The sequence below is a fragment of the Lagenorhynchus albirostris genome, chromosome 19 (assembly GCF_949774975.1).
Source record: "Lagenorhynchus albirostris chromosome 19, mLagAlb1.1, whole genome shotgun sequence".
Taxonomy (NCBI): Eukaryota; Metazoa; Chordata; class Mammalia; order Artiodactyla; family Delphinidae; genus Lagenorhynchus; species Lagenorhynchus albirostris.
In genome coordinates, this window is record NC_083113.1 from 47645682 (window position 1) to 47673230 (window position 27549).

General features: G+C 37.4%; 1 protein-coding gene across 3 annotated transcripts in view; it reads right to left on the reverse strand.

The window, feature by feature from the left end:
• GLG1 (golgi glycoprotein 1) overlaps positions 1–27549 on the reverse strand; it is a 150094-nt gene that overhangs the window by 30070 nt on the left and 92475 nt on the right. For 2 of the 3 annotated variants that reach the window (XR_009536907.1, XM_060129729.1), the window contains exons 3-11: positions 22507–22593; positions 18462–18677; positions 13074–13277; positions 12102–12173; positions 10970–11153; positions 8434–8648; positions 4537–4658; positions 2936–3037; positions 806–959 (exon numbers count right to left, since the gene is read on the reverse strand). Coding sequence is in view for 2 of the 3 variants with exons in the window: in XM_060129729.1 (XP_059985712.1) it covers positions 806–959; positions 2936–3037; positions 4537–4658; positions 8434–8648; positions 10970–11153; positions 12102–12173; positions 13074–13277; positions 18462–18677; positions 22507–22593 (1356 nt within the window). In the remaining variant the exon portion in view is untranslated. The remainder of the gene's footprint in view (positions 1–805; positions 960–2935; positions 3038–4536; positions 4659–8433; positions 8649–10969; positions 11154–12101; positions 12174–13073; positions 13278–18461; positions 18678–22506; positions 22594–27549) is intronic. The other variant, XM_060129730.1, reaches the window with a different exon arrangement.

The window sequence follows — 27549 nt, forward strand, 5'->3', positions numbered from 1 at the left end:
TTATACGAAGAAAAAAGTAACAACAAATTTCCATATTTTCTTACGTAGCAATATAAAAACTGGGTTAATACTGCAGTAACTGAAGTATGACATTTCTTTCTGAGTCTCCTCATTCCGAATCCTAAACAGTCAGACTTTTGCATTAAGCTCAGAAGGGGTATTTGCAAACATGCCTGTGAAATAATACCATCTATATTTTCTGTAACAAATGCAGGGCTGAAATGCAATAGAGTATCTCAGAAGGCTTAAAAAGGCCACCCTGGAGAGCAAGCAGCATGTCAGTACGGGACCAGAAGGCAACAAATGTCACCTGAGAGCCAAGCAGACATGAACATCCCAACAAGAGGCAGTACTCAGGGCAGACAAATACCAAGGGAGTGGGGCGTGGAGGGTGTAGCTCCAACGCGTGTGCTGTCTGAGGGGCCTCACCAATACACGCACTATGGGCTCTGCTGCCAAGGGCAGAAGCCTAAAAACCATTTACACCTTGGCTAAGAGCTTCTAATGGATCTTTAACGCTAAATACAGTTAGGGTAGCGGCATTTGTCTACTTGTGATTTAGATTTTGGTAATTTTAAGAAAAACTGGAAATGTCCCCTCATTTTGTTAAAAACATAAAATCAGATGGAAGGAAGCTGGTAGAACAATTCTATGTACACTCACTGAAGAAGCTTCTAGTAGTGCAGCAACCCCTCCTCGCCAGATATACTAACAAAGTTTTCCTAGGATGATAGGAATCACAACAATTCACAGCAAATGAATTAAATGACGACAGGAAGAAATGAAGTCAATATTGAGCGCATACCCTCCTGCCCTGTTCCTCAGTGCGGTAGGCATGTCGGTATAAGCAAGAGAACACAGCTCCAGGAGGCATAAGTTCACTGGTTTCATTCCAACCGTGGGTGTGGCAAAGACGAGATGCATCTCCCTGGCATTTGCGGTATAAGACAGGGTCCAGCCTATAAGGTTAAGAGTTACGAGATAATCACTCTTACTATACCTTTCCTCCCAAGACATGCTAAGGGTTTCTGCAAGGTGCTTGTTTGTGTACCCGTTGATAATCACTTCTAGGGGAATGGAGACGGCAGGTGAGCACAAGTACATTCCTGAATTTTGTTCTTCATGAACACACAGTGGTTAATCTGTAGAAGTTTGTTAATCCTTAATATAGAAGATTGAAGTTCTGCCTCAAAGATGGTATCTTCGCGGGCTTCCCTGGTGGCGCAGTGGTTGAGAGTCCGCCTGCCGATGCAGGGGACACGGGTTCGTGCCCCGGTCCGGGAAGATCCCACATGCCGCGGAGCGGCTGGGCCCGTGAGCCATGGCCGCTGAGCCTGCGCGTCTGGAGCCTGTGCTCCACAACGGGAGAGGCCACAACAGTGAGAGGCCCGCGTAGTGCAAAAAAAAAAAAAAAAAAAAAAGATGGTATCTTCCCAATGTAAGGCACACAACATTACAATAATAGACTCAGCATTAACATGCCCTAGCTGAAATGAGACAAGGGTTGTAGCAATCACCAGGCAATTCACAACTTTTACTCAGTACTTTTTCTGTGAGTAAAAGTCAATCTTACCTGATATACTGGGTTCATTAAGATCAGGAAAGGACAATATAAACAGTCTCCTCCTCAACTACAGTTTCTAGTAAAACTGTTCCAATTCTTTTTCCCATGCAAGGTAAGGCAGTTATATTTTTAGTTTACCTGAACATGCTTATCAATTAAAAAAACTTGACATTTAACTTTGACTCTGGAGACAGGGGATTAGGTGATGAGCCTGCTGCCTCTCCAAATCAGACCAATGGATACTTCACTCTGTCTATATTATACTATCAACCTTGGGGGAGGGCTACTTAATGGGAGGAAAAAGGCTAATATTTAAGTAGCTTTAAAGATTGGAAAGCATCCTTTGATCATGGATGAAGGAATTACAGAAGAGGAAAAAACATACTTTTTTAAGGTAATAAACTCAGTAAACACTCTGTTATTTCGGTTTAGATAGCTAGAGTAAGCACAGGGAAATTCCCACCCAAGTTTCTGAAGTCCTTTCAAGAGTTAACTTGAGGAAACAGAAATAGACACACTGAGTCTTCAAGTAATCTTTTTCCAGTAAAGTATGGGGGTAAAACATATATTAATCACCAGAAAAATAATTAATGACCAAAGTACAGTGGCGTAAAACAATCAGGAAGCAGCTGAACTTGGGAGGCAGGAGGAACAGCCTGGTCTGGAGGTGGGAAGAGAAAATAAGACATGGACAGAGGGAGGGATTGCAGCCAATAAACAGTTATTCTGACTATAAGAGATATACTTCTATTTCATCTACCTCCTCCCTTTTTTCTGGCTAACAGGATGAGAAGAGAATCAAGTTGTCATTTACCGAGACGAGCTTCTTAAGACAGAATAAATTCAATAACTTTGAATAGTAAAAGAAATAAAGCAAACTCCCATACCCAGGACAAATCAATAAAAATAAAAATCACTATAAGAGACATATCTGAAGATGCTTCTGCTGTCCCACTGCTGCCCTAGTTCTTTCTAGATAGACGTTTGTGGTATCAGAAACACTGGACCCTGACTTTCAATGTAGTAGTTAATGGGGACTCTTGGGAATAGACCTGCAGGGGCTGTCTCCGCTTTTAGATACTGTTCTGAAAGCAAGAAAGAGATTTTTCTGGAGATTAGAGTGTCAGCTATCCCACAACTTAACAAAAACAAATTACTACTGATTATTTTTTAAAAATACAAGGGATAGTGACTACACAGGAGAACAGGCTGAGGCTTACCTTACTATGGCTTCAAAATACTCACTTCCAGTGCTCAAGACTCTGCGCTTCCAATGCAGGGGGCACAGGTTCGATCCCTGGTCAGGGAACTAGGATCTCACATGCTGCATGGCCAGAAAAACCCCCAAACCAAACAAAACAAAATACTCACTTCCAATCACGGGAGATGAAATATTGCAGCTCTAAGAGACGGTGTTCACAATCTTCCACCATTTTTTCTGTGTATAAATGTTCCATCAGGCACGAGAGGATCCTGGGCATAAAACAGGGGTGAAATTGTAACTAGAGAAAGTTCTGACAATGGATTCAGAACTCTCACACCAGTATTGCTTGGTCTGTAGAAAAAGCCATTTAGCTATTTTCCTAGGGCAATCAGGGACTTACTTTCCTGATAATCACTCAAATTAACTCAACCTAACAGTGCTTATGCCTTCTATCAACTTTAGAGCCACTTAGCACTTAGGACTCAGCTTACACAAGAGCTGTGTGCAGCTGCTTTATATTTAACTGTTTATTATGAGAAACTTCCAACCATACAAAAGTAGAGAATCATATAATATCCATCTTCCCTTCCCATAGCTTTAAGACAAAGTTTGTTTTAACCCTATACCCTCCTTGCTAATATTTTGAAATAAATCCCAGATACCCTATCATTTCATTTCTAATTATTATACTTCAGCATGTTTCTCTATAATATGAAAACATAATACCATTATCCACCAAAGAAGTAAATCTAAAAATCCTTAATATCATGAAATATCCTGTCAGCTTTCAAATTTTTCCAATTATCTCATGCCTTTTCACGTTTGTTCAAAACAGGACCCAGAAAAGGTCCATAACCTGCATTTAACTGACAGTATCTCAAATCTATTTAATCTGTAGCAGTTCCCTCCTTCCTCCCTCTCCCCTGTCCCCTTAATAGTTGACACAGTTATTTTCATATTGGTAAATAGTCTTAATCAGTCTTAAGAGTGTTTGTCTACCTCCACCAACCATACAAAGAGCTTCAAGGAAGAAGATCTTTTTTTTAACCTCCTACCACAGCATGAACATCTGGAGTATATGCACAGGAGAATGATGAGAAACATGGACTGCATTTGTTTCACACAGTTGGGTACGGTCAGCTGCAAGCTATAAAGATTTTTGCAGAATGGAAAACCTGTTCTTACTTGCAACCTGGTTTTAAGAGCTGTTTGCACATCATATGGAAAAAAACCAATACATGAGACTCAAATGCTTTATTACAGCATTTTACAGCTTTCCTAGATCTTGGATATAACTTCAGAGTTCATTTTGTCCATGATTACCCCCTCCAACCACCACATTTTGTGCTTTATTTCAATTATAATTAATTACTCTCTAATAATTATCAAGTTGCCAATGCATATGAGACAATATACACATAGGATGAAAAGTATAGAACCAAAGCATGTTTCATTTTATCCTGTGAGTTTTTCTCTCTGATTTTTATTTGCCCATTAAGTAGGATTATTCAGTGACCTAATGTCTAGGACTGTATATGCTCAGTCACTGTCAACACACATCATCACAATGCTGGGTCTAGGTTCTCTACATCATGGATGAGGCAGAGACCAAGTCTCCATCCCAATACTAGTTTTAACAAAAGCTGGTATGTGTTCCTGCTTAACAAAATTTCAGTTAAGTTGCTAAACCGTCTGAAAGTCATTTGGGGATATAGTCCCCATGCTGCACTGCCAAATACAATACAATACCACAAATAAGATAACCTACATTGGGTCTCCGGATCTTATGTGTTTGCAGGCTGTCTGTATTACAGATTCACAAGCTTCATTCAAAGCTCTATCAATGCGGTAATCTGCACCAGGGTCAGTCTCCTGAATCAGTGTTTGAAGCTGGATTAAGAAAAATTAAGAAGGAAGAAAGAAAGTCACTTATACATCTAGGATGAGCAACGTCATGTCTTCAATCAGTTCTCAGTCTGGTATATCACAATGTACTCTTAACAAGGTACTACAATTGTCACTGGCCGAGCTCAACGGCTCTTGTCAAATACTTTCCAACTAGTTCCTCTACTTTGCAAGTTTTTCTGTTTAACTCATTGTAGGTATAGCTTGCCTACCTGTCTGAACCATCCCTGGATGTGTGCAAAACAAGAGGACCTTACAATATAAAAGCTGCCTCTTTCCTCACATCTGCTAATCAAATTACTAAATCTGACACTCAGTGCCAAGGCAGAGTTGAGTGGAGAAGAGTAAACAGAAGACATTTCCAGTTAGAGATCTAATTTGGTCTTAAAAATCTAGAATTTGAATTTTGCTGCAAAGACAATGGCATAAAACAAGTATACTCTGCTTTATTAAAAAGAGATGTGAGATTTCAGTTGCAAGAAATACCAATTACAAAAAACAAGAATATTACTTATAATTTCCTATTTTTCCTCAACTATTTTTTATATAACCAAGAGATGAACCAGAGCTTGTTCATTACAAGTAGTACAGAAAAATACTTGTCACTATGCAGTTGAAAATGAGGATATATTCTTTAACATTTACTTTTGCTTGGTCCACACTCTGTCATAGAATAAAGTGAAAGCATGATAAGATGTGCCTCAGATTCTTTTTTCCTGTCTGAGGAGAAAGCAGTCGGGGCACAGATGAAAAAGCTCTAAATCAAGGATGAGAAAACCTGAGTTCTATTAATAGTTCTGTCTCTGCCAGATACTAGCTTTGAGAACAAAGGCAAGTTGATTAACCTCTAAGTTCCAGTTTCTTTAACTGCAAAGAATTATAAGGAAGAATAATATATAGAAGGTTGTGTAAGCTGCAAAGCATTTTACAGATGTAAAAGATCATTATTACTACAGATGGGTAGCAGATGGTGTTTGGGGTGGGGATCTTAAATAACACAAAGCAAATCTGAAAACTACGGTGCTTCTGCTTGGGGTTCCTTTTGTTCCAAGTTAAAGAATTGGAGCCCTTTTGTGTCATTGAGTTAGCCTCTGTAGGAGCCCTGTCTGATCCTCATACATTTGACCTACAATCCTGTAGAGGCTCATATGAAAGCACTGACCCCATCACACACTTGATCAGAGAACAAAGATCAAAAGAAAAACCCAATTTTGTCTCTCCTAAAAGAAGTCAACAATCAAGATGAGAGAAGTATGAAAGATATCTAATATTCTGGGATGGAACTTATTTATACCAATTCTTGGTGCAATTTGGAGAAGCTTCAAAATGCAGTGGTTAGTTAGTAGGAAGATTACTACTACTGTCAAATGATTACCAATTTTAATTTGCTGACAAAGACCAAAATATTTACTTCTTTTTCTGAGGGACATTATAAGCATCATGGGAGTCTGGAAGTTTCTCTAAGAACTTAGTTAAATATCCATGATTGACAGGCAAACTTTGAGAATTCTCCGTGCATGCACCAGACTGCAGGTTCTAAAAGAAGACAGTGAATGCCCTACAGACTCTAGGAGGTCAAAGGCTCAAGGGATCACTGCTACTCTGGAATCCAGTGACAGCGGTGTGGGAAATAAACACTACGTACGTGAAATATTACATGATGATACATCTATTCCTGCCCTGATTGCTTAGGAAAACGTGAGAAAATGCTTCCAAAAAATTAGTCTAGAGAATAGACAGCAGTCTCCTCAGCCTAGGTGAGACTGGGCCCAGATTTGTTCAGCCATAACTGAAAAGAATTTAAGTTCATGATCACAGTGTATTTGGAAGAGTATATACTCATTAAGATAATAATTATTCTTATGCTTCACTATTTATTTGCTTTACTATTTATTGAGAGATCACTAAATCAAAGCACCACCAAGCAGAGAACAAGGGAAAATTAATGGTCAACCACAGACCAATATGGAAGTCTACTGTATCAAGGAAAGAAACTTTGAAAAGCAAATTATTACAAAACATTCCTCCATGTGACTGAGGATGGATAATGAAGTAGATGACTAAGGAAAACTTTCTCCCTTTGGATCACCTAACTTCAATTTTTGTGAGCAAAGGCTAAAGACCACAGGTCCATAAAAAACAAAATGAAGTGTTTCTTGCCCACTTAGCCAAACTTAATGTGGACAGAACCACGTATTTTACCTTTTGAGGCTAACCTCTAGCTTTGGAAGCACTTTTCTTTTGGGCACAAAGCATGAGGTGGGTGCTATTTATTTCTCTCTCAACAAGCTAAATTTCAAAAAGCCCTGGAGGTAAACTAGATGCTTCCAAATAAAATCAAACTAATTTCTTTTTTCTGTACACCTTAGTACAAAGTGTAGCCTCAGGAAAAATATAAGTTTAGTCCTGACCACCACCCTCCCCTTTGCATGCTGCATTAAGGATGAAATGTCTTGATTCGTTCTCGGTCTGGGGCCCAGGCACACACACTGTCACAGAAGTTTCCCAGGACAATCACCAGCAAAGACTGCTCCTGAGGAACTACATCCAGAAGGCTTCCTTCTAGCTAGGTTTGGTATTCTGGATAAGAGGCGACATTTGTCTATTTTCCCCACTATGGGATGTGTAAGTTACTGTCCACTCTGGGTCAGGGTGAGTAATAGAAGCTAAGATGAAATTTTACTCCATGTCAAAATTCTATGGAAATTTTGTGTTTCAGACTGTAAAATTATGATTTTACCTGATTAGCAGGAAAATCAAATTCAATTAATATTCTGTTTTTAATAAAAAATGCCAACAACAAAAATAAGAGACTAATGAATTGCAGTTTTCTGAAGTTTCACTTAGGAGAGAATCTCAACCTTCTAATTTAGAGTATAAGGCTAAACTCTATCTTCTGTGCTTCCTAAAGGAAGGTATAGGAAACCACAGAATTCATTGTACAGGATGCCACTGTTACATTTCGTATTGTAAATTGCTCAAAGACTCTTATTCGGTAAAAAGCAATAAACATGGATAATGGTAATGAAACAGATGCACTGTATCTATTATAATACTTTGTTAAATTATAATATGTACCTGATCTATAGTTACTCAACTGTTTATCAAGTTTATCAAGAACAACTTTATCTTCTCAAGCAAAGCACACTAATTTTTTCCAACTATGTTTACAGAACTGACTGTAGAGTTTGGCGGTAGAGACAGACCCTCCCATGCACAGCTGCCCTTGTTGAACAAGAAAAGATGGTGGGATTTTGAAAACGACATGCTTTCTTGATCCTTCAGGCCAGGAATTCATGCCATGCTGCATATCAGTAACACGAAGAGAATCTTAGAAAGTTTCAGTTCATTTCAGCTCTCTTTCAGCCTCAACTCAATCAAAAGTGGTGGGAGAGGCACATTCTCTTTTGCTGGAAGACCTTTTCTGATTTACCAGAACCCGGTTTGCCTTAGTAAATACAATCTAGCCAGATATCTCTTCTTTAAACACTCCAGTAAACAATGCATTTAATCTATTTCTTTAAGTTTACTGTATAGCTCTTTTTATTTATTATGAGCTCAAACTTCTGCTCTGCAGCAAATTCCACGTTTTTACTCTGATATGCCTGAAGAAACAGTATTTTGTGTCTAGTTCTTAATACCTAAGGTTCACTGTGATGTCACAAATGATCCAGATAAATGAGCTGGGACAGCGTCAGGAAGAGGCTCCTCGGCTGATAAACTGTAACATTAACAACGGCAGCGGAAAATCTGTCCTTACCGCTTGCTGGCAGTTCATTCCAAGGTTCCCTTTCTCCCCCCGAACTACTTTCATCAGACAATGCAGGGTTCGCCCTTTTCGATGCAATCCAGAACAGTGGTGTTCAATCTCCCCCCGACAGCTCAGGATGATCTCAGGGCTCAAAGAAAAGTCTTCCATCAACATGCGGCGGTAATCTAACATCTCGCCCTGGCACTCACTGCTCACTTGCCGCCCTGTTAGGATTTAAGTCACAACATTATGGATGGTGAGCTACAGGATCGGATATTACCACATATTAAAAGTACAAGTTTTTCCCTAGAATATACCAGTCATACTATTATCTAGACTGAAAAGCAGAGAACTTAGCAAAAGCTTTATCAGCATAAAATGAGTTTAATACTCCAAAGACTAGGGTTTATCCTGTCAGTGTTCTGCCTTATACAGAATTTTATACTACTGAACTAGTAATGCGTATGTTTTGCCAACAGAAGTCTTATCAATAAGATAACTACTGGGGTAAAAATCAAAGCCAGGAAAATCCCTACTGGCTTACACCCTTTAAGCGTGTGGAAAAATCTTCACTTCAAATACTCACTACAGCTCCCCAACTCTTCTTTGAGCTGTCAATGCCATCTGGGAAAACTTATGAAATTTAACCAAAAAAAACCCAGCTTTGCTGAGGTATAACTGACATATAATAAACTACGCTTTTAAAACATACAATTGGATAAGTCTGACATATGTACGCATCAATGAAACCATCACCACAATCAAGGTATCGAACATATAACCATCAACTCCAAAAGCTTCCACATGTTCGTTTAGAATCCCTCCTTTCCTTTCCTCTCTACCCACCTACCCCATGCCCAGTCAACCAATGATCTGCTTTCTGTGACTACACATTATTTTACTAGTTTGCAGTTTTCAGAAGTTCATATAAATAAAGTTCATATAAATGGAATGATATGCTATGGACTCTTTTTTTTTTTGTCTGACTTCTTTCAGATTTTTTGAGATTCAGCCACAAATCAACAGTGCGTTGCTTTTTACTGCTAAGTAATATGATTCCATTATGTGGCTATACTACAATTCGTTTATCCCTTAAACTGCTGATGAACATTTGGGTTATTTCCAGTTTTGGGCTATTACAAATATGCTGTTATGAGCATTCATACACAAGAGTTTATATGGATATATGCTTTCATATATCTTGGGTAACCTAGGATTTACACAGCTGGGTCATAAGTTAGATGTATGCGGAACTTCTTAAGAAACTGGCCAACTATTTTCTGAAGTAGAAATTTAAAATTCCCATCAATAGTCTAGTTCCAGTTCTTTCACATCCTACTAACACTCACATGGTCAGACTTTTTAGTATTAAAAAATCTGTATAACTTCTATGAATTATCTGTTCATATCCTTTGACCATTTATTTGCTGAGTCTTTTTGTGTTTCCTGTTAATTTGCAGTTTAAGGAGATTAACTCTCTATTTTTTAAATACCAAAATTAGATGTTTTGCATTCTGCTTTATAATATGCTTTTAGTAGTCAACAATCTCCACCTTTACATTTCAAGAAAATTTCATCAAACACCCAGATCATAATCAAAATTCTCCAATTTCCTCCAAAACGTCCTTCGTTTGCATGAATACCAAACATGCATGGTCTCTGGTTGCTATTCCATTGCTTTTAAGCTTAGGAGTCTTTCACTACCCAGATATGAGAAAAAAATTCAACAAAAAGTTCTGAGTTTTATTTAACAACTGATCTTTTTCCACTTAACTTTTTAATCACTAGGCAATTGTCCTAGCATCATTCATTCGACAGCTAGAAATTTCATTTTTACATCCTATAGTCCATGTTAAGAAAAATTCTTTCTGAATGACCCTGACCTTTTATACATCCTTCTTAGTTCCTTTATCAGAGATTGACTTTTGGACTGAACAGACCCCGAGTCTGACCTTATAAGGTAATCCTTCCTTCTTTCACCGCTTAATTTCTTTATATCAACACTGTTAGAATAATAACAGTACTTACTTACAACTTACCGTATGTTACGTGCTATGCCAAAAAACCTCATTCGATCCTCACAAGAACTCCTCAACACAGGTAATATATTTTTGTTTTATAGATAAGAAAAATGAGGTTTGGAGAGATTAAGAAACATAAATAATGGTCCCCAGGCAGTTAGTATGGTGATAGAGCCATCATTTGAAGTCACATCTCTCTGACCCAAAGCTCATATGCTAAATCATTACGCTTCCCTGACTCTCCTAAAATTGCTGTGTGACATGCATTTTAAAAATTTTAAATTGGATTTGAGAAATATACCTTACTTTAAAAAGGCTGGGATGTAAAGAAAAACAAAATTTAGGGCTGTTGAGTTAAGAGGAAGGGGCTTCAATAAGACTTACGGATACCAAGCCTTCAGCCTAGAGTTTTGCTTACAAAGAAAGGCTCCTGAGTCACAAGGTACAAGTGTACTCAAAAGAGCCCACATAGCAGGAGACGATCCAAAAAGGAGCGAAAAGGATAAAAAGAAATTAACTCTTACCTCTATGCACAGCTGACTCCAGACACATCAGAAGGTAGGAGAGCCTGGCTTCCCGGGACCGAGGAAGGTTTTCCACGTTGCACCGGTATTTCTTCAAGTCACTCTTACAGGATTTGGCCAATGAATAACTGACTTTATAATCCTGGGCAATCAGCTTTTGGCGGGTTGTTAGTGCTTCTCGACACTGAGAAAAGAGGGCACCAAGGGAGCTGTGAGACCGCTCAGGAGGCTGAGCCGTTCACATGTACCTCTAAGACAAGCAGAGGCTCATGGCCAAGTACAGTAAACAACTGCAGTGGTTACCAAAATGTCTATGTTTAGGTTTGGTTAAAATTGAGCACAAGTGTGCTGAACTAGTGTAGCAAGAAGCAGGGGTATATGAGCAGGAAAGCCTGGAATTCTATGGTGAATTGCTGATTGTTGCAACAACAGCAACTGTCCAAAACACATAAATATTTGGTAGATTCTAATACATTAACTTGACAAAGTATTCTTTTCCTCTTCAACAATATCCCTAAAGTAAATTCCACCAGAATGAAAGTGGCAACTGACATAACACTCTGGAAGCTCCATTCTACTATACTTTTAAAATATAATTATTCAACACTAAATGATATAAAGAAGTGAAATGAAAAACATTTCTTCAGCCGCACAGGAAAGTAAGTGACAGGATAGCAAAGCCAAAAATAACGACTTTCAAAAGTCATGAAAGATTCTTGCATTCATCCAGGGACAAAGAACTAACAGTAATGAGAAAGCTTAATGACACAGTTGCTGAAAAATTAAATCGCTAATTATCTATGAAGCATATTGGTTTGGTTAGTCTAAACTTCTTGAGTACATAGGGATGGCTTCAGTGTAATTCTGACATAAAATTCTCTGATTTTACTCCCCAAATTGATTCCCCATTGGCGTCCCAAAGTCCAGATATCACGAGAAGCTTAATTTTTTTGGTTTAGGTGAAATATGCTTTGGTTTCCTACTAAAAGCCAAGTATCTTACCCCTGAAAAGGACAAGCTGTATCAGTATTTTATATTTTGGTATGAGTTTATAAGAATATTGTTTGAGAGGATTTGAGAAAGCTTTTAAGAAAATGAATAAAATGCTGGTTTGTTTCAAAGTAATACTTACTTTTTCACTCATAGATTCTTCAAATTTATGGTTAAAGAGGCACTTATACACTCTGCCTTCACCAGCTTGTGTCTGTAAGATGGAATATAACATCATCATCATCACTAGCTAAGTAGTTACGCTGGGCAATATCCACAATCTTATAAAGAACTTTCTGTTAAATTATTATAATGATGACTACCTTTGAACATATGGCTCAGCCATTTGTAAAATTTAGTAGCCTTTGAAAGAAAGTAACGATTGCAGTAAAGATGAAAAAAAATTTCCCATGGTATTTGAATACACTGTCATGTGTTCCCAGACATACTGTTAATTAGGAAACCAAGAGAAGCGTCAATGAGTCTCTCTTCTTACAACTTTATGCTAGAGTCAATAAAACTCTAGCATTGGCTCTGACCAGTGGTTCTGGTAGTTAAAGCTATTAATTCAAAACAGCAGGCAGAGTGGGAGTGTACACAAGTCACGCTCAGTCCTTTGCGGTAAAGATGGAGATTATTTCTGCCTAAAGGGTTGGTAAGGTCTTCTATAGGGTACGCAGGTAGTAACCAAGGATTTGGTTTTAAAAGTTAGCCACCTGTTGCTTCCTTCGTCTTAGCCAAAAGTAGTTAAATATAAATACGTAATATGGCCAATTTTTAGCCACGGAATATATGTGAATGGGATTCCCTGGTAAGATAGGATTCCTATATATAAAACAGACTTCCAAAAACTGAATTGAGAAGTGAGATAGAGTAGAAAAAACAACGTATGGAGACTGTTCGAAGCCAAGTGTTAACTAGATGTTACCTCAAGGCTGAGCAGCCGTATCCAGTACCCAGATAACTTTCTGTTATCCTGGGACCAACTCCACCTTCCATTTCAGTGACTTTTCTACATGTGACAGCTTGTGTTGGTTTAATTTTGGAATCAAGTATAAAAAAAATATTTAGGAAGAAAAGGAAGCAAAGAAGAACAGTTTCTGAGCTGACTCACATTTTCACAAAAACGTTCCCGATCATCTCGGCAGGCAAAATATAAATGCCGGTCTAAGTGAAAGTCATCTGAGGACAGCTCAGCCACCCGGAGAATGGCTTTCTTGCAGAGTTCAGAGACTTGAATCTTAGGATCTCTTTCTTCTGCTTCCTTCACCAGGCCTTTCTCCAAGCATGATACCACCTCACCCTGTGAATGTGCATCCTAAAACAGCAAGGATACTAACATTAAAAAACTCTCACCACCATGAGCATCAAATAAACATCATTTGGTTAAAAACAAAAAACCAAAAAAATCAACTCAACACACAATTGTTTATCAATGTTCTATTGAGAAATAGGGTGAGAACCAACCACATTGTGAAAGTTACAGAAAATGCCCTCGATAATCTTTGGTAAGAATGTAATAGTTGCAAGCTATAAATGAAAATACAGATCCTGGGAAATTTAAGTCAGTTTAGTTTGCACTAGAAACAAGAACCTGACTTTTCAGAGTTTAAAATGTCAGAAAATTTTAAAGAAATTACATCAGCCCAATGTAGTGATCACAGTTCATTGTCAATACTGATAGAACACTGCAGAAATATCTGTTCATTTACCTCTAAGGGCTAGGTATTTCTCAAATGTGCTTTAGTCAAGTTTAAAAAATAACAACAAACCTCAAAATTCATTGAGAAAATATGTTATAGAGACCCTCTTTCTCTTTTTTCTATTTTATACTGTCCGCAAAGACCCCAATCTTTAGTGTAATGTTGTTCACTTTGATGTTCTGGATTTATCTTAATATGATTTAACAAGATTACCACCATTTATACAAACTGCTTTTGAGAGCTTTCCTAAAACCATCCAATTATCTTTAATTGTACATTGCATCTACCCCATAGCAACCACAAGCACTCAATCGTTCAAAATATGAAAAATTTCCCCTAAACACTTTCTATTCAAGAGTCCTAATTTCCTATACTCAGAAGATATGCTTCAAAAACTTGAGAGGTATATCCATAAATATACCAAACCAAAGCAGCAGAAAATTCAGTGTTATCATTTTACTGACACACACACACACACACACACACACACGCACGTATATAAAATCTCATTATAGTAAAATACCATGTTTATGAAATCATCTGTATATAAGACTCCTAAAACTAGGTAGGGAAACATCTATTTTACTAAAATTTCAATTCAACAAAAAATGTATATAGTTTTTTTCCATTTTGTTGTAATAGGGTTTGTTCCACAGCACATTTATTTCCAAGTATTTTCATGAAAATTTTCATGTTCTCTCCTAATATACCTGTGAAAAGGGGCTACGAGCTGTGATACCTATTGTGCAGTTGAGTAAACAGAGGCCTAAAGGAGTTTATCAACTTGTCCAAGTTGCAGAACATAAGGCACCTAGCTAACAGTCCACCATTTATTTTTTAGATCTTGGAGTGCTATGAAACTCCTACAATTTGTATGTGGGTTTTGTATATTTTTCCTGAGGAGAGTTCATAGCTTTCATTAAATTTCAAAAGGTTTTCTGATCCAAAAAAGATCAGGAAGCACACTATACTAGCAGATTCTCGTGCCTTCCTATTTTCTATCTGTACCTCAAACTTTCTCACTAGCTTTATGATTCCATCCAATGCTTAGAAACCTGAGATGAGCAAAAAGCTTTTTGAGAGAGTAATTCTGAAGGGAGAAAAAACTCTGAAGGACAAGTGACAAAAAGATAAGGACAGAGAGAAAAGTGGACACAACCCCAGAAATTCAGAGTAAGGCTTATTTTTTCTTCCTAATTTATGAGTGACACTAAAATGTGTCTGACTTTGGCCCACTTAGAAGAGCCCTACCCATTTCCACTTCCCAAAGGAAAAACAAACCTGTGATAACAAAGATTTGGAAACGTATCAGTCACTTACTATTTACAGTTTACAAGAGATTATTATAAACATGATTTTGTGTTAATGAAATAATGTCCTATACCAAATTTTAGTAGCTCATAATAACTTACTGAGAGGTTGCTAGCAATTAGGTCACAATCATATAAAAGAGGTTGAAAATAATAGCATGATAGTCAACTCACGATTTAGACTTACCCTTTAGTTCTGACATCATAGGGTAAAGAAATGATTTCCCTGTAATGAGTCTAAGTTTTTCCCTGTATACTTAGGGTTTACAACTGTTTAAATGCACCAGCACCATGGTTTGGTTTGAAATCCTCTAAGGAATGTGAGATGTAATTTTAATTATAGCAATCGTAGCACCACATATTAGTATTGTGCCATAACATCACCTCCATTAGATATTTTCATTCATCATAACTTTAGATAATTTTTTCTAATAAAGATATTTCAGGAATTCTTCTCAGTTTCCCAGAGTCTCTGAGCTTTTCGGTTCAGCCCATTTGAGTTATACAACTGAAATGTATGCAAATATTTGACAAAGAAGACTGTAGGGTTATTACTGAATATGAATGAAAGCAAGGAACTGTACAGCAGCACATTACCTACAAGAAAATGAAATTACTTAGGGTTAGGTTTTTAAAAGTTATTAATATGCAGGCTTGACATATGAATAACAGATGATATTGTAAATGGATGTAAAATGAATTTTTAAAATTCTTATTGTGGTGAGACAAATGTCTGTCTTAAAACTATTACTGGGCTTCCCTGGTGGCGCAGTGGTTGAGAGTCCACCTGCTGATGCAGGGGACACGGGTTCGTGCCCTGGTCCGGGAAGATCCCACATGCCGCAGAGCAGCTGGGCCCGTGAGCCATGGCCGCTGAGTCTGCGCGTCCGGAGCCTGTGCTCCGCAACGGGAGAGGCCACAACAGTGAGAGGCTCGCGTACCGCAAAAAAACAAAAAAAAACAACAAAAAAACCCCCAACAAACTATTTCTAGGGTCCCGATCAGTTTTTAGCAGTTCAATAGGTAATATTTTTTCTTCTCCATACACCTTGCCTTATTAAAAAAATTTTTTGAAAGACCAGAGAAGGATAACACTAATCACAAAAAGGTGGGCAAGAACTCAGTTTTCATCTTTGCTATTAACCATTCTCCATTTCAACATCTGTAATGTCTTCTGTGATCTACCTCCATAGGTAAAGAGAGAAAAAGAATGTCTGAACTATTCAAAGTAGTTGGTTAAAAGCAGAAAAGGATAAAATGATAAAACTAGTGTGTGAAAAGTATAAAAGTAGTAATAATATGGGGCACTTGTCTGCAATTAAGTTCCTGTACTGGATGCCACATTCTACTTTCTCTTCAAATGATATAAATTATTTACATTTACTTTTGGAGATCTGCCTTTTCATTTTAAAAATATTTATTTAGAAAATTCTAAATGTTTTATTAAATATATAGTCTTTGTTCTAAAAATTTACATATATTAACATTCTGAAAGAATCATTATAGTTTTGAAATTATGACATTTATATGTTCATACAGAGGCAGGGTATAAACAGATTAACCATGACCCCTCTCCTCTGGCCTTTGGAGGTGAGTTCAAAGCTAGTCACAGAGGAGTTTGCAAGCTTCAGGGCAACAAATTTAAAACTGATGAGTGTGTTCTCTTCTGTGGTCAGAAGCTGACTTTATAAATTTTCAGAACTAAATAACTTGGCTTCAGAGAAGTAAACTATAGTTAGAAAAAGGCAAAGAAGGGCTGAGGACAGACTGCTATCATTTTTAAACTTGGCTGTAGCAATAGGGTGGATTACATAGAAAGGAACATGCTTTTTCAGAAGTGCAGGCATGAGTCATTCTAGGGTGCTAGGGTGGGGGTCTGGAGTAAAAAGAAATTCATCTAACTGGCAGGTAGAGCCAAAGATGAAAATGACAAAAATGTGCATTTGGATGGTCCATGGAAACATTTTTTGTTATTTTAACTAGGCTGAAAAATCAATCCTCACTGCCACATCTTTGGGCTCTGGCACTGTTATATTCTACCATGGTTCAAGTCAGTGCAGACTTAGTAACTTGTACACGCAGCTGAAAGCAGGTTTTGCACTAACAGTTCAGATTGCTAGTGGGAAGCTAACCAGCGATTATCTTTGTGGGCAATAGGGAAGAACTACTACAAAGAGAGGTGAATTGTAATGGTCTGCTCTACAGCATGGATCACTAACCACAAAAATGAAAATGTGTCATCACTGAGTCCTGAAAAGTGTGTCTGTTACACTTATATGAAGATTTTTAAGAGCGAGGTTTGGAACTGGATATAACCCTCAACACCCTAAATAAAGTCAGAGGCGCTTCCTGAACTATCAGGGTGACTTAAATGCTTTTGTTCCATTTCTACAGTGTGCTGGGAAAGTGAAGAATCACCCTTCTTTATTAAAACTGGCCTTTCATTAGCTGCCTGAAAGCTAAATGCCAGTTCACGGCGCTCTCAAGACTGACTCAGAGGTTCCCTGTGAAAGGGCGAGCCCTGTGCTGGTATGAAGCAAAGGGTATTTGGTGACAGCCAGACAATAACCAGCGCTCAAACCTTCATTTGAACTGGTGTGTGCAGTTCCAGAATTCTAACACCACGCCCCCCAGTCAGGGATGGAAGCCTGCAAGTCACAGTGCTCTGAACAGAGGGCAAAGGCACAAATGGATTTTGCTTTCTCTCGTACTTCCTGAACAGCAGATTAATGAGCAGCAGCAATTAACAGCTGATGCCATACATAGGTCTCAGACTACCTCTCCCACCGGCATCTGCTACTTTTTAGGAGTTCTTTCATTTTTGCTAAGCAAACAAATTCAGCATTAACCTGGCTGAACCTCCATTGTGACCCTCTGGACAACAGACTAACAAGGACAAAAACAAGATCAGATATAATTAAGGAAGAAGAACCTAGGTAGTTATTTTCTTTCCTGTCTTTACTAAAACTAGTTCTCCTGAGATGAACATAACATATATAACATTTACAGAGTAGCTTTCTTCTGAGAAGCTAAAAGTACCTTCCATATTTTTAAATTTTCTAATTTTTAAATACATTATCTTCTTTTATACTGGTGTGCTTACTAAGTAATTTTTTTTATGGCAACAGTGAGGTATATGCAAAGAAAGGTTAGAGAACTTGAGTCCCTCCTAATCCAACTACTTTTCCCAAAGGACTACTGAATACTTTTCTAGAGGAACGTTATAGGTAATCAGCAGCTGGTTTTGCATTTTGAAGCTAACACTAATCTTAGCAGATATTAATTCCTCTACTCCCCCATACAGTATCGAAACATTTTGTTACAAACAGATGAAGTGTACCCACAGGCCAACTAGCCTTAGATATTGGGGCTGTCTGGACCTCAACTTTAAGTCTACCTCTAGCCCTAAATTTTTCCATGCCAGTCATACAAAGCTTTTCATCCATCGAGTCTGTAAGACCCCTTTGGTGAAGGCAGTGTAGTAGATACCTTTTCTCCAAGCCGAATGCTCCCACATTTCAGAATGTTGATGTCATTTTTACAGTCATCCATGAAGCCACAGATCAGACGGTAATCACTGAAAATGATGGCTGTCATCTTGGTGATGTACTGGTGACACTGGTACTCAGTGATGTTGCCTCGGTGATCCACCAAGCAGGAAACCAAGTAACCTTTTCCAACTGGTTCATCAGCACACTCTTTGATCTGCTCAAAGGAAAGTGGCTGTTTTACACAATTATACTATTCTCTTACCAAACAACTTTTACAAAAGAGAGAATGATATTTTCTTGTTTCTTCTTCCGGGGAAGAAAAAGGAAAACACTTAGAAATGCTTGTGTTTTAAAGAAAATCGTGTGCCATGCCTACTCAGATCGTTGCACCTTCTAGGAAATACCTGATTAATATGCTTTGCAAGAAAATACATATATATACAAATGCTTAGGTAGAACTCATGTTTAAATGGAGTAAAAAGAGCTTTTTAAAAGTTTTCAGCTTTGTTGAGAAAGTTAAAATGTATTTATTGAAAAGAGCTTTTGACAGCTCTTTTTATAATGATTCTACTGAGAAGTCCCTTTATCCATGCAAAGAACACAATGGACAGTGAGAAGATTAGTCCAAGGAATAGGTCTGAAAAACAGGTGCAGAACTAAAGTCTAGTTGCATATCCCAAGCCAAGCTACACAGCAAACTATTAATGTTAGGTAAACCTAATGACCAAGGGGAGGGAGGGAGGAAGGCGTACTATTACCTCTTGACATGACATTAATGTGTTCTGAATTAACTATGGATTTGGACATATGTTTTTGAACCTAGTAGAATCCCAGCTTCAACACTGTGGTCTAGAACAGAAATATGTTTAAATATGATGTTTAGGGACTTCCCTGGTGGCGCAGTGGTTAAGAATCTGCCTGCCAATGCAGGGAACACGCGTTCCAGCCCTGGTCCGGGAAGATCCCACATGCTGCGGAGCAACTAAGCCCGTTCGCCACAACTACTGAGCCTGCGCTCCAGAGCCCGTAAACCACAACTACTGATGCCCACGCACCTAGAGCTCGTGCTCCGCAACAAGAGAAGCCACTGCAGTGAGAAGCCTGCGCACCGCAACAAAGAGTAGCTCCCACTCGCCACAACTAGAGAAAGTCTGCACGTAGCAACAAAGACCCAATGCAGCCAAAAATAAATAATAAATAAATAAATTTATTTAAAAAAAATGATGTTCAGTGCAGTCTGGCAAGAAGTTTGGGAAGGGGAAGGCCATTGCAAGTCTAATTTGGGTGGTTTAGATACATGATCTAGTGGATCAAGCACAGCGTGACTCCACATGGGTAGTGTTCCTGCAAAGTACACAAAATCACAAGCGCTAATGAAGGAAAATAGCCCCAAAATGTTGAAATTCAGGCATAAAAAAGTGAAATCTACTTACACGGTTTTAAGCTTGAATTATAAAGCAGAGAAGGTTGTTTAGAAAAAGCCTGTTGCATTTGGAGCAATTAAAAAAAAAGGCAGTTTTGACAAGAGGAAGGAGCCAAATGTAAATGTCTGTTTCCAATATAAATGAGAAGGAAAAAAAAATGAGAAGGGAATATTTTACCGGTTTTTTTGAAACCAGTAGAGACCGTTCTCTACTATTACACCACCTATGGTAAACATGTACACTTGATAAGATAAATACAATCTCCTTTTCCAAAAGGTGCTAGGTGAAGGATATACCACATACTAATTGTCCTACGGGCCGATGGGTCTCTTCATGTCTAACCCCAGGATTAAATCCAGAGCAAGTCAAAGACTCAGTTCAAGAGAGGAAATCGTGTTTACTTTTAAAGAAGCAAACCTGGAAATTTAAATAGCCTCACACTGGCTTCAAGAGGCAGCAGAGATCTTCAACAGTCAACAAGCTGAATGTAATGTTTCAGCTTAACACTGAGCTCTTTTTTTGGGGTGATGCCTAAAGAGAGGGCCGTGAATGTATTTCCAAGAAAAGGGTTTTTTGTTTGTTTGTTTGTGATTTTTTAAAAGCAAAACAGAGGTAAGTTTCAAAAGTGAAAGGAGAAATAGCTGCTTGAAAATCTCAGCATTTGTAATTCAACCACTGGAAAAACCCTGCATGAAAAACACAGGACTAGTGGCAGACACCTGGGTTTTAAAACAATGAAGTAGAAGTATTCGTATAGGCTCTAATACTGGGCAATCAATGGTTTAAAACTCTGAAGAAAGACCAAGAAACATTTTGAATTGGAGCCTCAATAGGAAATTAAATGTATATTTAGCTTCCATCACCTGAGATTTTACTGAAACACCTATTTGTTCACCACCAATTACAACCAGATGTAGTGTCTGAATTAAAAGTGTATGCTTTTCTTCAACCACTCTATTGGAGAGAAGTCTAATAAAAGTCTAATAAAAGAAATTTCTAAGATTAACAGCAAAAAACAGCATTAAATCGTCAACATATTTATGAATGGGAGTAAACTCTGAAGTGGCTGGGGAGCAGATGCTTAAGGTGCCATTAAAAAATGCTATAGTCACTCTATTTTTGACATGAGGCAGGAGAAAAGCAGGCAATATTTGACTCAATCATGGAGAGTAAATAAAAAGTTTGGTTGGCAGTCTTCAGTATTCTTATGATGTTGTTTTCCTCCTTGGAAAGATTCCAAAATTAAGAAAGAAGATAAGAGGGAGATGTAGAATAAAATGTTTTGTTGGCAACTATGTTCTTCTTGATATTTAATTTTCTTGACTCCAGTATAATCTCCCTCTAGGGAGGGAGAAGTGTCCCTGTTACATTAATCTTTTATAAAACCACAACACCCCAAAAGGTTACAAGAGGGCCATAACATAACATGTACATTACAAGGAAGCCAGTTTCATTTTATAAATACAGATGGATAAAACCAGCAAAGGGGGAGATTATTCTGATGAATCTGCATAGTCTATGAGCTAAATTTCCACATGGCACTCAAACTGGTATGTACACGAGTCACATAGGGAGTTTGAGGTGCGTAATACTGAACCTAGAAGCTGAAGATCAATGCTTTAAAATAAGCTATTCTATTCTGAAGCCCCAACGCATATGAAGAAAGGTCACTGCTTTAAAAGAATAAATCATATCTGATTCAGTAGTAGAAAGTTTGAGGAAGAAAACAGGTTCCACAAGATCCCATAATGACGAAAGTTAGGAACACAAGCTGAGGACTTCTCTGGTTGTAGTAGAGTCTTCCTTAAGACCTCAGGAGAAAATGGTCCTGAATTAAGTCATCAATAGGGTAGTTTGGGGACAAATCTATATGATGCAAGATCTGTGATTATTAACTTGGAGGTAAAAAAATGGCAACTATTTTCTTTGTGATTCTTTCAGTATGAAGAAATCCCCAGCGTCATGGAATTTCTATCACTAATTCTAAAAAATAAAATAAATTAAAATAAAAATTTCAATACCACAATTTTCACTAATATTATTTGATATTTACACTGAGCCAAGAGAAATGATTGAAAAATATCACCAATTAGCATCCATATAATGTTATACATTTTTAGTAATTATTTTTATACTCAATATCCATTTATAACAATATATACAATCTTTTTACAAAACTTTTTAATGCTAACTCCTATTATCTGAAGCATATGCCCTGTGGTTCAACTGGTCCAAGTGCATAGCCAAAACACTTAGGAATGTTTATCAGCCTCCTGGGGAAACCATTCTGATACGCCTCAGTCATAAGCAGATTGTACAATGTGTGAGAGCACTGACGGATGACAGAAGTGATTGTATTCTCCATTTGGGGACAAAAAGAGCCTGATTTCCAACTTGTCTGAATCAACAGTATCCTACTGTAAGTGTAGGTAAATGTTAAGAAAAAGAAGTCTAATTACACCCCTTTAGCCTATCTCTGAGCCAAGACATATGTTAATTCCAAGAAAAGTAAAGTAACTGAATCAGTCATTCCTCCCTTAATGACTGGTCTGGTCAACAGATGTAATTTTCGCTTCTAAGTCATTAAATATGCACAAAATTCTTTCTTTCACAACCTACCTCTGATATGGTAGACTTGCAAACCTCTCTGGCCACAGATTCAAATTTGGGATCTGTAGTTAGGTTCAGCTTATAATTCCATAACAACTAGGTATAAGAGAAAAACAAAACAAAAAAGCCGAAAAAACTCCAGTTAGAATAGTATGAAATTTAACATCAATGGTTACTATAAATGATAAAATTCCATTATACAGAGTCAGATAAAACATATTCACACTTCAGTTAACAAACAAAAAGATAAAATGTCACTGTATTTACAGATAAAAGGAAAAAATGTGCAGACAAAATAAAACACTACCATTCGGACATACATTTTTCTCTTTTTACTTAAGGACAAATTTTTTTTTAAGTCAGGAAAATAATTAAAATGAAAATTCCTGATAAGGGTTTCAGAGAAAATATAAATAGGTTGTATACGCAAAATTCTTAAATCAAAAAGTCTAACCCAGGAGCTCAAGAATTGGTAGGTTTAGTTGCAGATTTCACAATCAACAGTGCTTTTCACACATCATTTTTATGAAGGAGTGTTGTCCAGAGTCTAGTTTCCTGACACATCTTTCTTTATTCCTCTAAAACCCTCAACTTGACATATACACGATAAGGTCTATTTTACACAACTGTTTTAACATGTCTTAAGCTATGAAATCTCTAAATCCATTACTATTCATGGGCGAGGGCTGAATATTACTTTATTTTTGCAGCTTCAGTTAAAAAATTTCAATACATGATTCAATTCCTGAAAAGTAGCAAAAATGAGCTCTTAAACTCTGCTCGGATGGAGAGACAGAGCAGGGGCTTTGTACGACGTAGAACATGAAGAGGTTTGGGGGGTGGAGGGGCAGTTCACAAGCTTTTCTTTCAGATGGCTGCACTCCAAGACTAAAGAATACAATCACTCATTCACTGATTCATTCAAACATCTGCTTAGCACTTCTTATGATGTACCACACACAGTCTAATCTCAAGGGCTTCATAGGTTATTACAGGAAACAGAAGCAAATGTTTGAGCACATACTGTGTTAGGAACTGGGGGTTAAAACAGGAGGAGAAAGACAAACACTGTCCAGTGGTGGCTATGGTAATAGCAGGTAATGTGTATTTGGTTAATGGCATCACAAGGTGCCACAGCAGTACAGGGGAGGAGTACCCCACACTGCAGTAGGGGGTTTGGTCAGGGAAGGTTTACCAGAGAAAGTGCTATCTACGATGAAATCTGAAAAATTAGTAGCAGTTAGCCATATTAAAAAGGGTAAGAAGACTGTTTTAAGTAAATAAAGCAGCATGCATGGAAGCTCATTGGAATGGGAAGCAGGGCATGTTAGACGAACTGAAAGTCCAATGGAGGATTGACTGTGGAGACACAGGCCAGGACCAGATCATAAAGCCCTTGTAAGTCATGTCTGAACTTTAACCCAAGAGTAATGGGGAGTCACTAAAAGGGAAATAAGGGAGTGACATGACCGGATTTGCTTTTTAGAAGTAGAACAGAAGCTAATATAAAGTGCATTAGGAACAACACAAAAACAGGCAGTAAATTCCGCATAAGAGTGCTGAGGAAGATTTTGTGAAGAAATAAAATATAAAGGATGAGGAGGATTTCTTCTCCTTCCTCAAAACCAAAAAACAAAGAAAAGCAGTAAAAAACTCTAATCGCCCAACTATCATCAATAAGTGAGTTTTTAGAAGAAGGGTTAAGAATCTGGCTACTATCTATAATGAAAGTTTTAAGAGGATGGGACTTTTGCCTTGTTTACTACTATATGCCCGGTGCCTAGAAGAGTGCATGTAACACATAGGCATTGATAAATATCTGTTGAATGGATCAACAAAATAACAAATCTATACCATGATAAGTTCAACCAATAGGACATATAAGGCCAAACTGAGAATAGATATAGGAGAAGCTTAGTTCTAACTGAAGGCATCTTAGGCCTCCTGGCTCCTCAGAAGTAGATCCCATGATTCAAAAGATGTGGTTAGAACTGGACAAATATATTTTACTATTTATCTATCTATTACCATCTATCTAAGTCAGTACTACATGGTAATTAAATGTTATATTTTAAAATTAAGGCAACACATTCTGATTATATATGTACATCAAACCAAAGACAGATTAAAAATGTCCTCCTTATAGAGTGACTTGCAGGTGACCCAATGGCATTTCTTCCATGTAAAAAAAAAAAAAGAAAAAAAGAGAAAGAAAGAAAAAAAGGGAAAATGCAAGAAAGAAAAAAGTTGTTTGGTACTTAGAGTTGGAGTAAACAGCAACAAATGTCAAAAAAAATAAATACAAACCACAGAGTATTTCCTTACTTTATCTAATACAAACTCAGATGTCCTATGATTGGGCTAGAAACAGATTTTCTGACAAAAACCATTCAGATAATCGTTTAGATCTTTTGAATGTCTTTAACTTTTAATTTGGAACCTTATTTGTTCTGATAATAGGTGTAAATTTCCTTACGAACAGGACTCCTCCCAGATAACTATGATACTATTGTCTAATGCTAAATATTCTACCTCGTCCTTTTTTCACTTTTTCAGTTATAATTCACATACCATAAAATTCACGATTTTAAAGTGTACAATTCAGTGTTTTTTTAGTATATGGTTGACATTTGAACAACGGCCACATTAGGGGCACCAACCCTCTGTGAAGTTGAAAATCTGAGTATAATTTATAGGGGGCCCTCTGCATCCACAGTTCCCCATGCTCAGATTCCTGCAGTACTGCAGTATTTACTACTGAAAAAAAACCTATGTATAAGTGGACCCGTGCAGTTCAAACCTGTGTCGTTCGAGGGTCAACCGTATTCACAAGGGTGCATAACCATCACCACTTTCTAATTCAAGAACATTCTCATCACCCCAGCAGAAACCCCATGCCTGTTCTATCACTCGCCATCCTCCCTACTTCCATCCTTTACAACCATTAACCTACTTTCTGGTCTTTCACTTTTAATATGACTTATTAATGCTTTATTATTCTCTTTCAGGAATATAGGTTAAAAGGGAATTCAACATAGGTTGCCACAAGTACATTTTCCTCTAGAAAACAGATAAACACACATTACACTTGATTACTGAGAGGTGATTATTTACACCATATTTGATAAGTGTCCTTTCCTCTGAGTGGCTATAATCAACTAAGAAAAATAACTGCAATTTGACAATAAATACTACTGGTTAGCATGATGTATTTCAGCTTCAATTTCCTTAAGAGTCTCATCTTTGAATCCATCTACGCACCCAACTCCCTCCCCCAAATATGTACTGAGTAACTACTATAATCTGAGTATTGTGTTAGGCGACAAAGTTGAGACAGGTGGAAGTAAGAAAAAATAAAAAAAGCCACTGTCTTAGTACTCAAGAAGCTCAACCACAGGAAACAAAAGATGGAAGAGTTCGATTAGGAAGAAAATAAGCAATAAAAACACAGTGTGATAAATGTGGTAACAGAAGCATGCAGAAGATATTATGGGAACACAAGGAAAGAACATATCACAGTGATTGTAGAGGAGGGATAGGTGAGGCTGGTAGTGGTCAAGTTATACTGGGCCAGGAGTAAGAAGGAATTTTGTCAGATGAACTGAGGAAGACTGGGGTTCTAGGACTGCAAGCGTAGAAAGGACAGAAAGAATAATGATAACTTCTGGGAATCCCAGAGTTCAGAATGGCTGGAGTTGAGGGTATGAACGATCAGGGGAGAAGGGGTGTTAGATCACACTACTATAGCTGATATTAAAGAATCTGGATTTTACCTTAAAGGAAATGAGAGGCTAACGGATAATTTTAATCAGAGAACTCAAAAGATGAACTCTGGTTGTATAGAGAAGGGCTGCACTGAGGGGGTTAGTAGGCCAGTTAAAAGGCAAGAGTTTTTGGATGGGAGAAGATGGGATATATTTGAGATATTTATTTAGAATAATGACAAGATTTGGGTATGGAGAGTGAAGGAAAATTCTTTTTTTTAATTTTAATTTTTATTGGAGTATAGTTGACTTACAGTATTGTGTTAGTTTCAGGTGCAGAGCAAAGTGAATCTGTTATACATATACATATATCTACTCTTTTTTAGATTCTTTTCCCATATAGACCATTACAGAGAATTGAGTAGAGTTCCCAGTGCTATACAGTAGGTCCTTAATAGTTATCTATTTTATATATAGTAGTGTGTATATGTCAATCCCAATATTCCAATTTATCCCTCTCCCCTGCCGTGCCCCCTGGTAACCAGAAGTTTGTTTTCTACGTCTGTAACTCTATTTCTTTCTTGTAGGTAAGTTCATTTGTACTCTTTTTTTTTTTAAGATTCCACATATAAGCAATAGCATATGATATTTGTCTTTCTCTGTCTGACTTATGAAGGAAAATTCTTCCTTCACAGTCAAGCTCCTTTAAAGTATAGTCTAAGTTTATTTAATCTACTTACTCTTCCATTCATCCTTAAAATTTTTAAAATCAAAGCTGTCTGTTTAGTTAAATAGTCAAAGGTAGTCAATCTAAACAAACAAGCAGTCCCCCACAAAGTCCCTTTCTAAAGTCCTACCCATTACCCAGAGACAATTATTTTACCTTTTTCTTATGGTAATTACCTCCATACTTTTAAGCTATTAAATTGCTTAAAATTGCCTGACCTGTTAGTTTTAGATACTGTATAATAGCTTTATACTATAGAAGGTAAGGAATGAACTCTTACACCCTCTTCCTGATCCCAATACTCCCAATATAGTTAAATCATAATGTCATTAGATACTCAGTATTTACGTTCTTGATTATGTAAAAATACTATATATAATGAGCCATATAGAATATTATATTTCTTTCAATTTTTAGTTTGTCATATAGTTAACAGTCATTTATTTCATAAGCCTATTTTCGATATACCCATTACTAATTAATCCCCCATCTCTTCACTGGAAAAGCAAATCTCTCAAAATGTTCAAATGCTTCAAGTGATCTCTCAGGTGAGACATTCCTCTTGGAGTCTTCCGTCTTCCTGCTTCAGTCAGGACTGGTTGCCATCTAAGCCTCTGCACA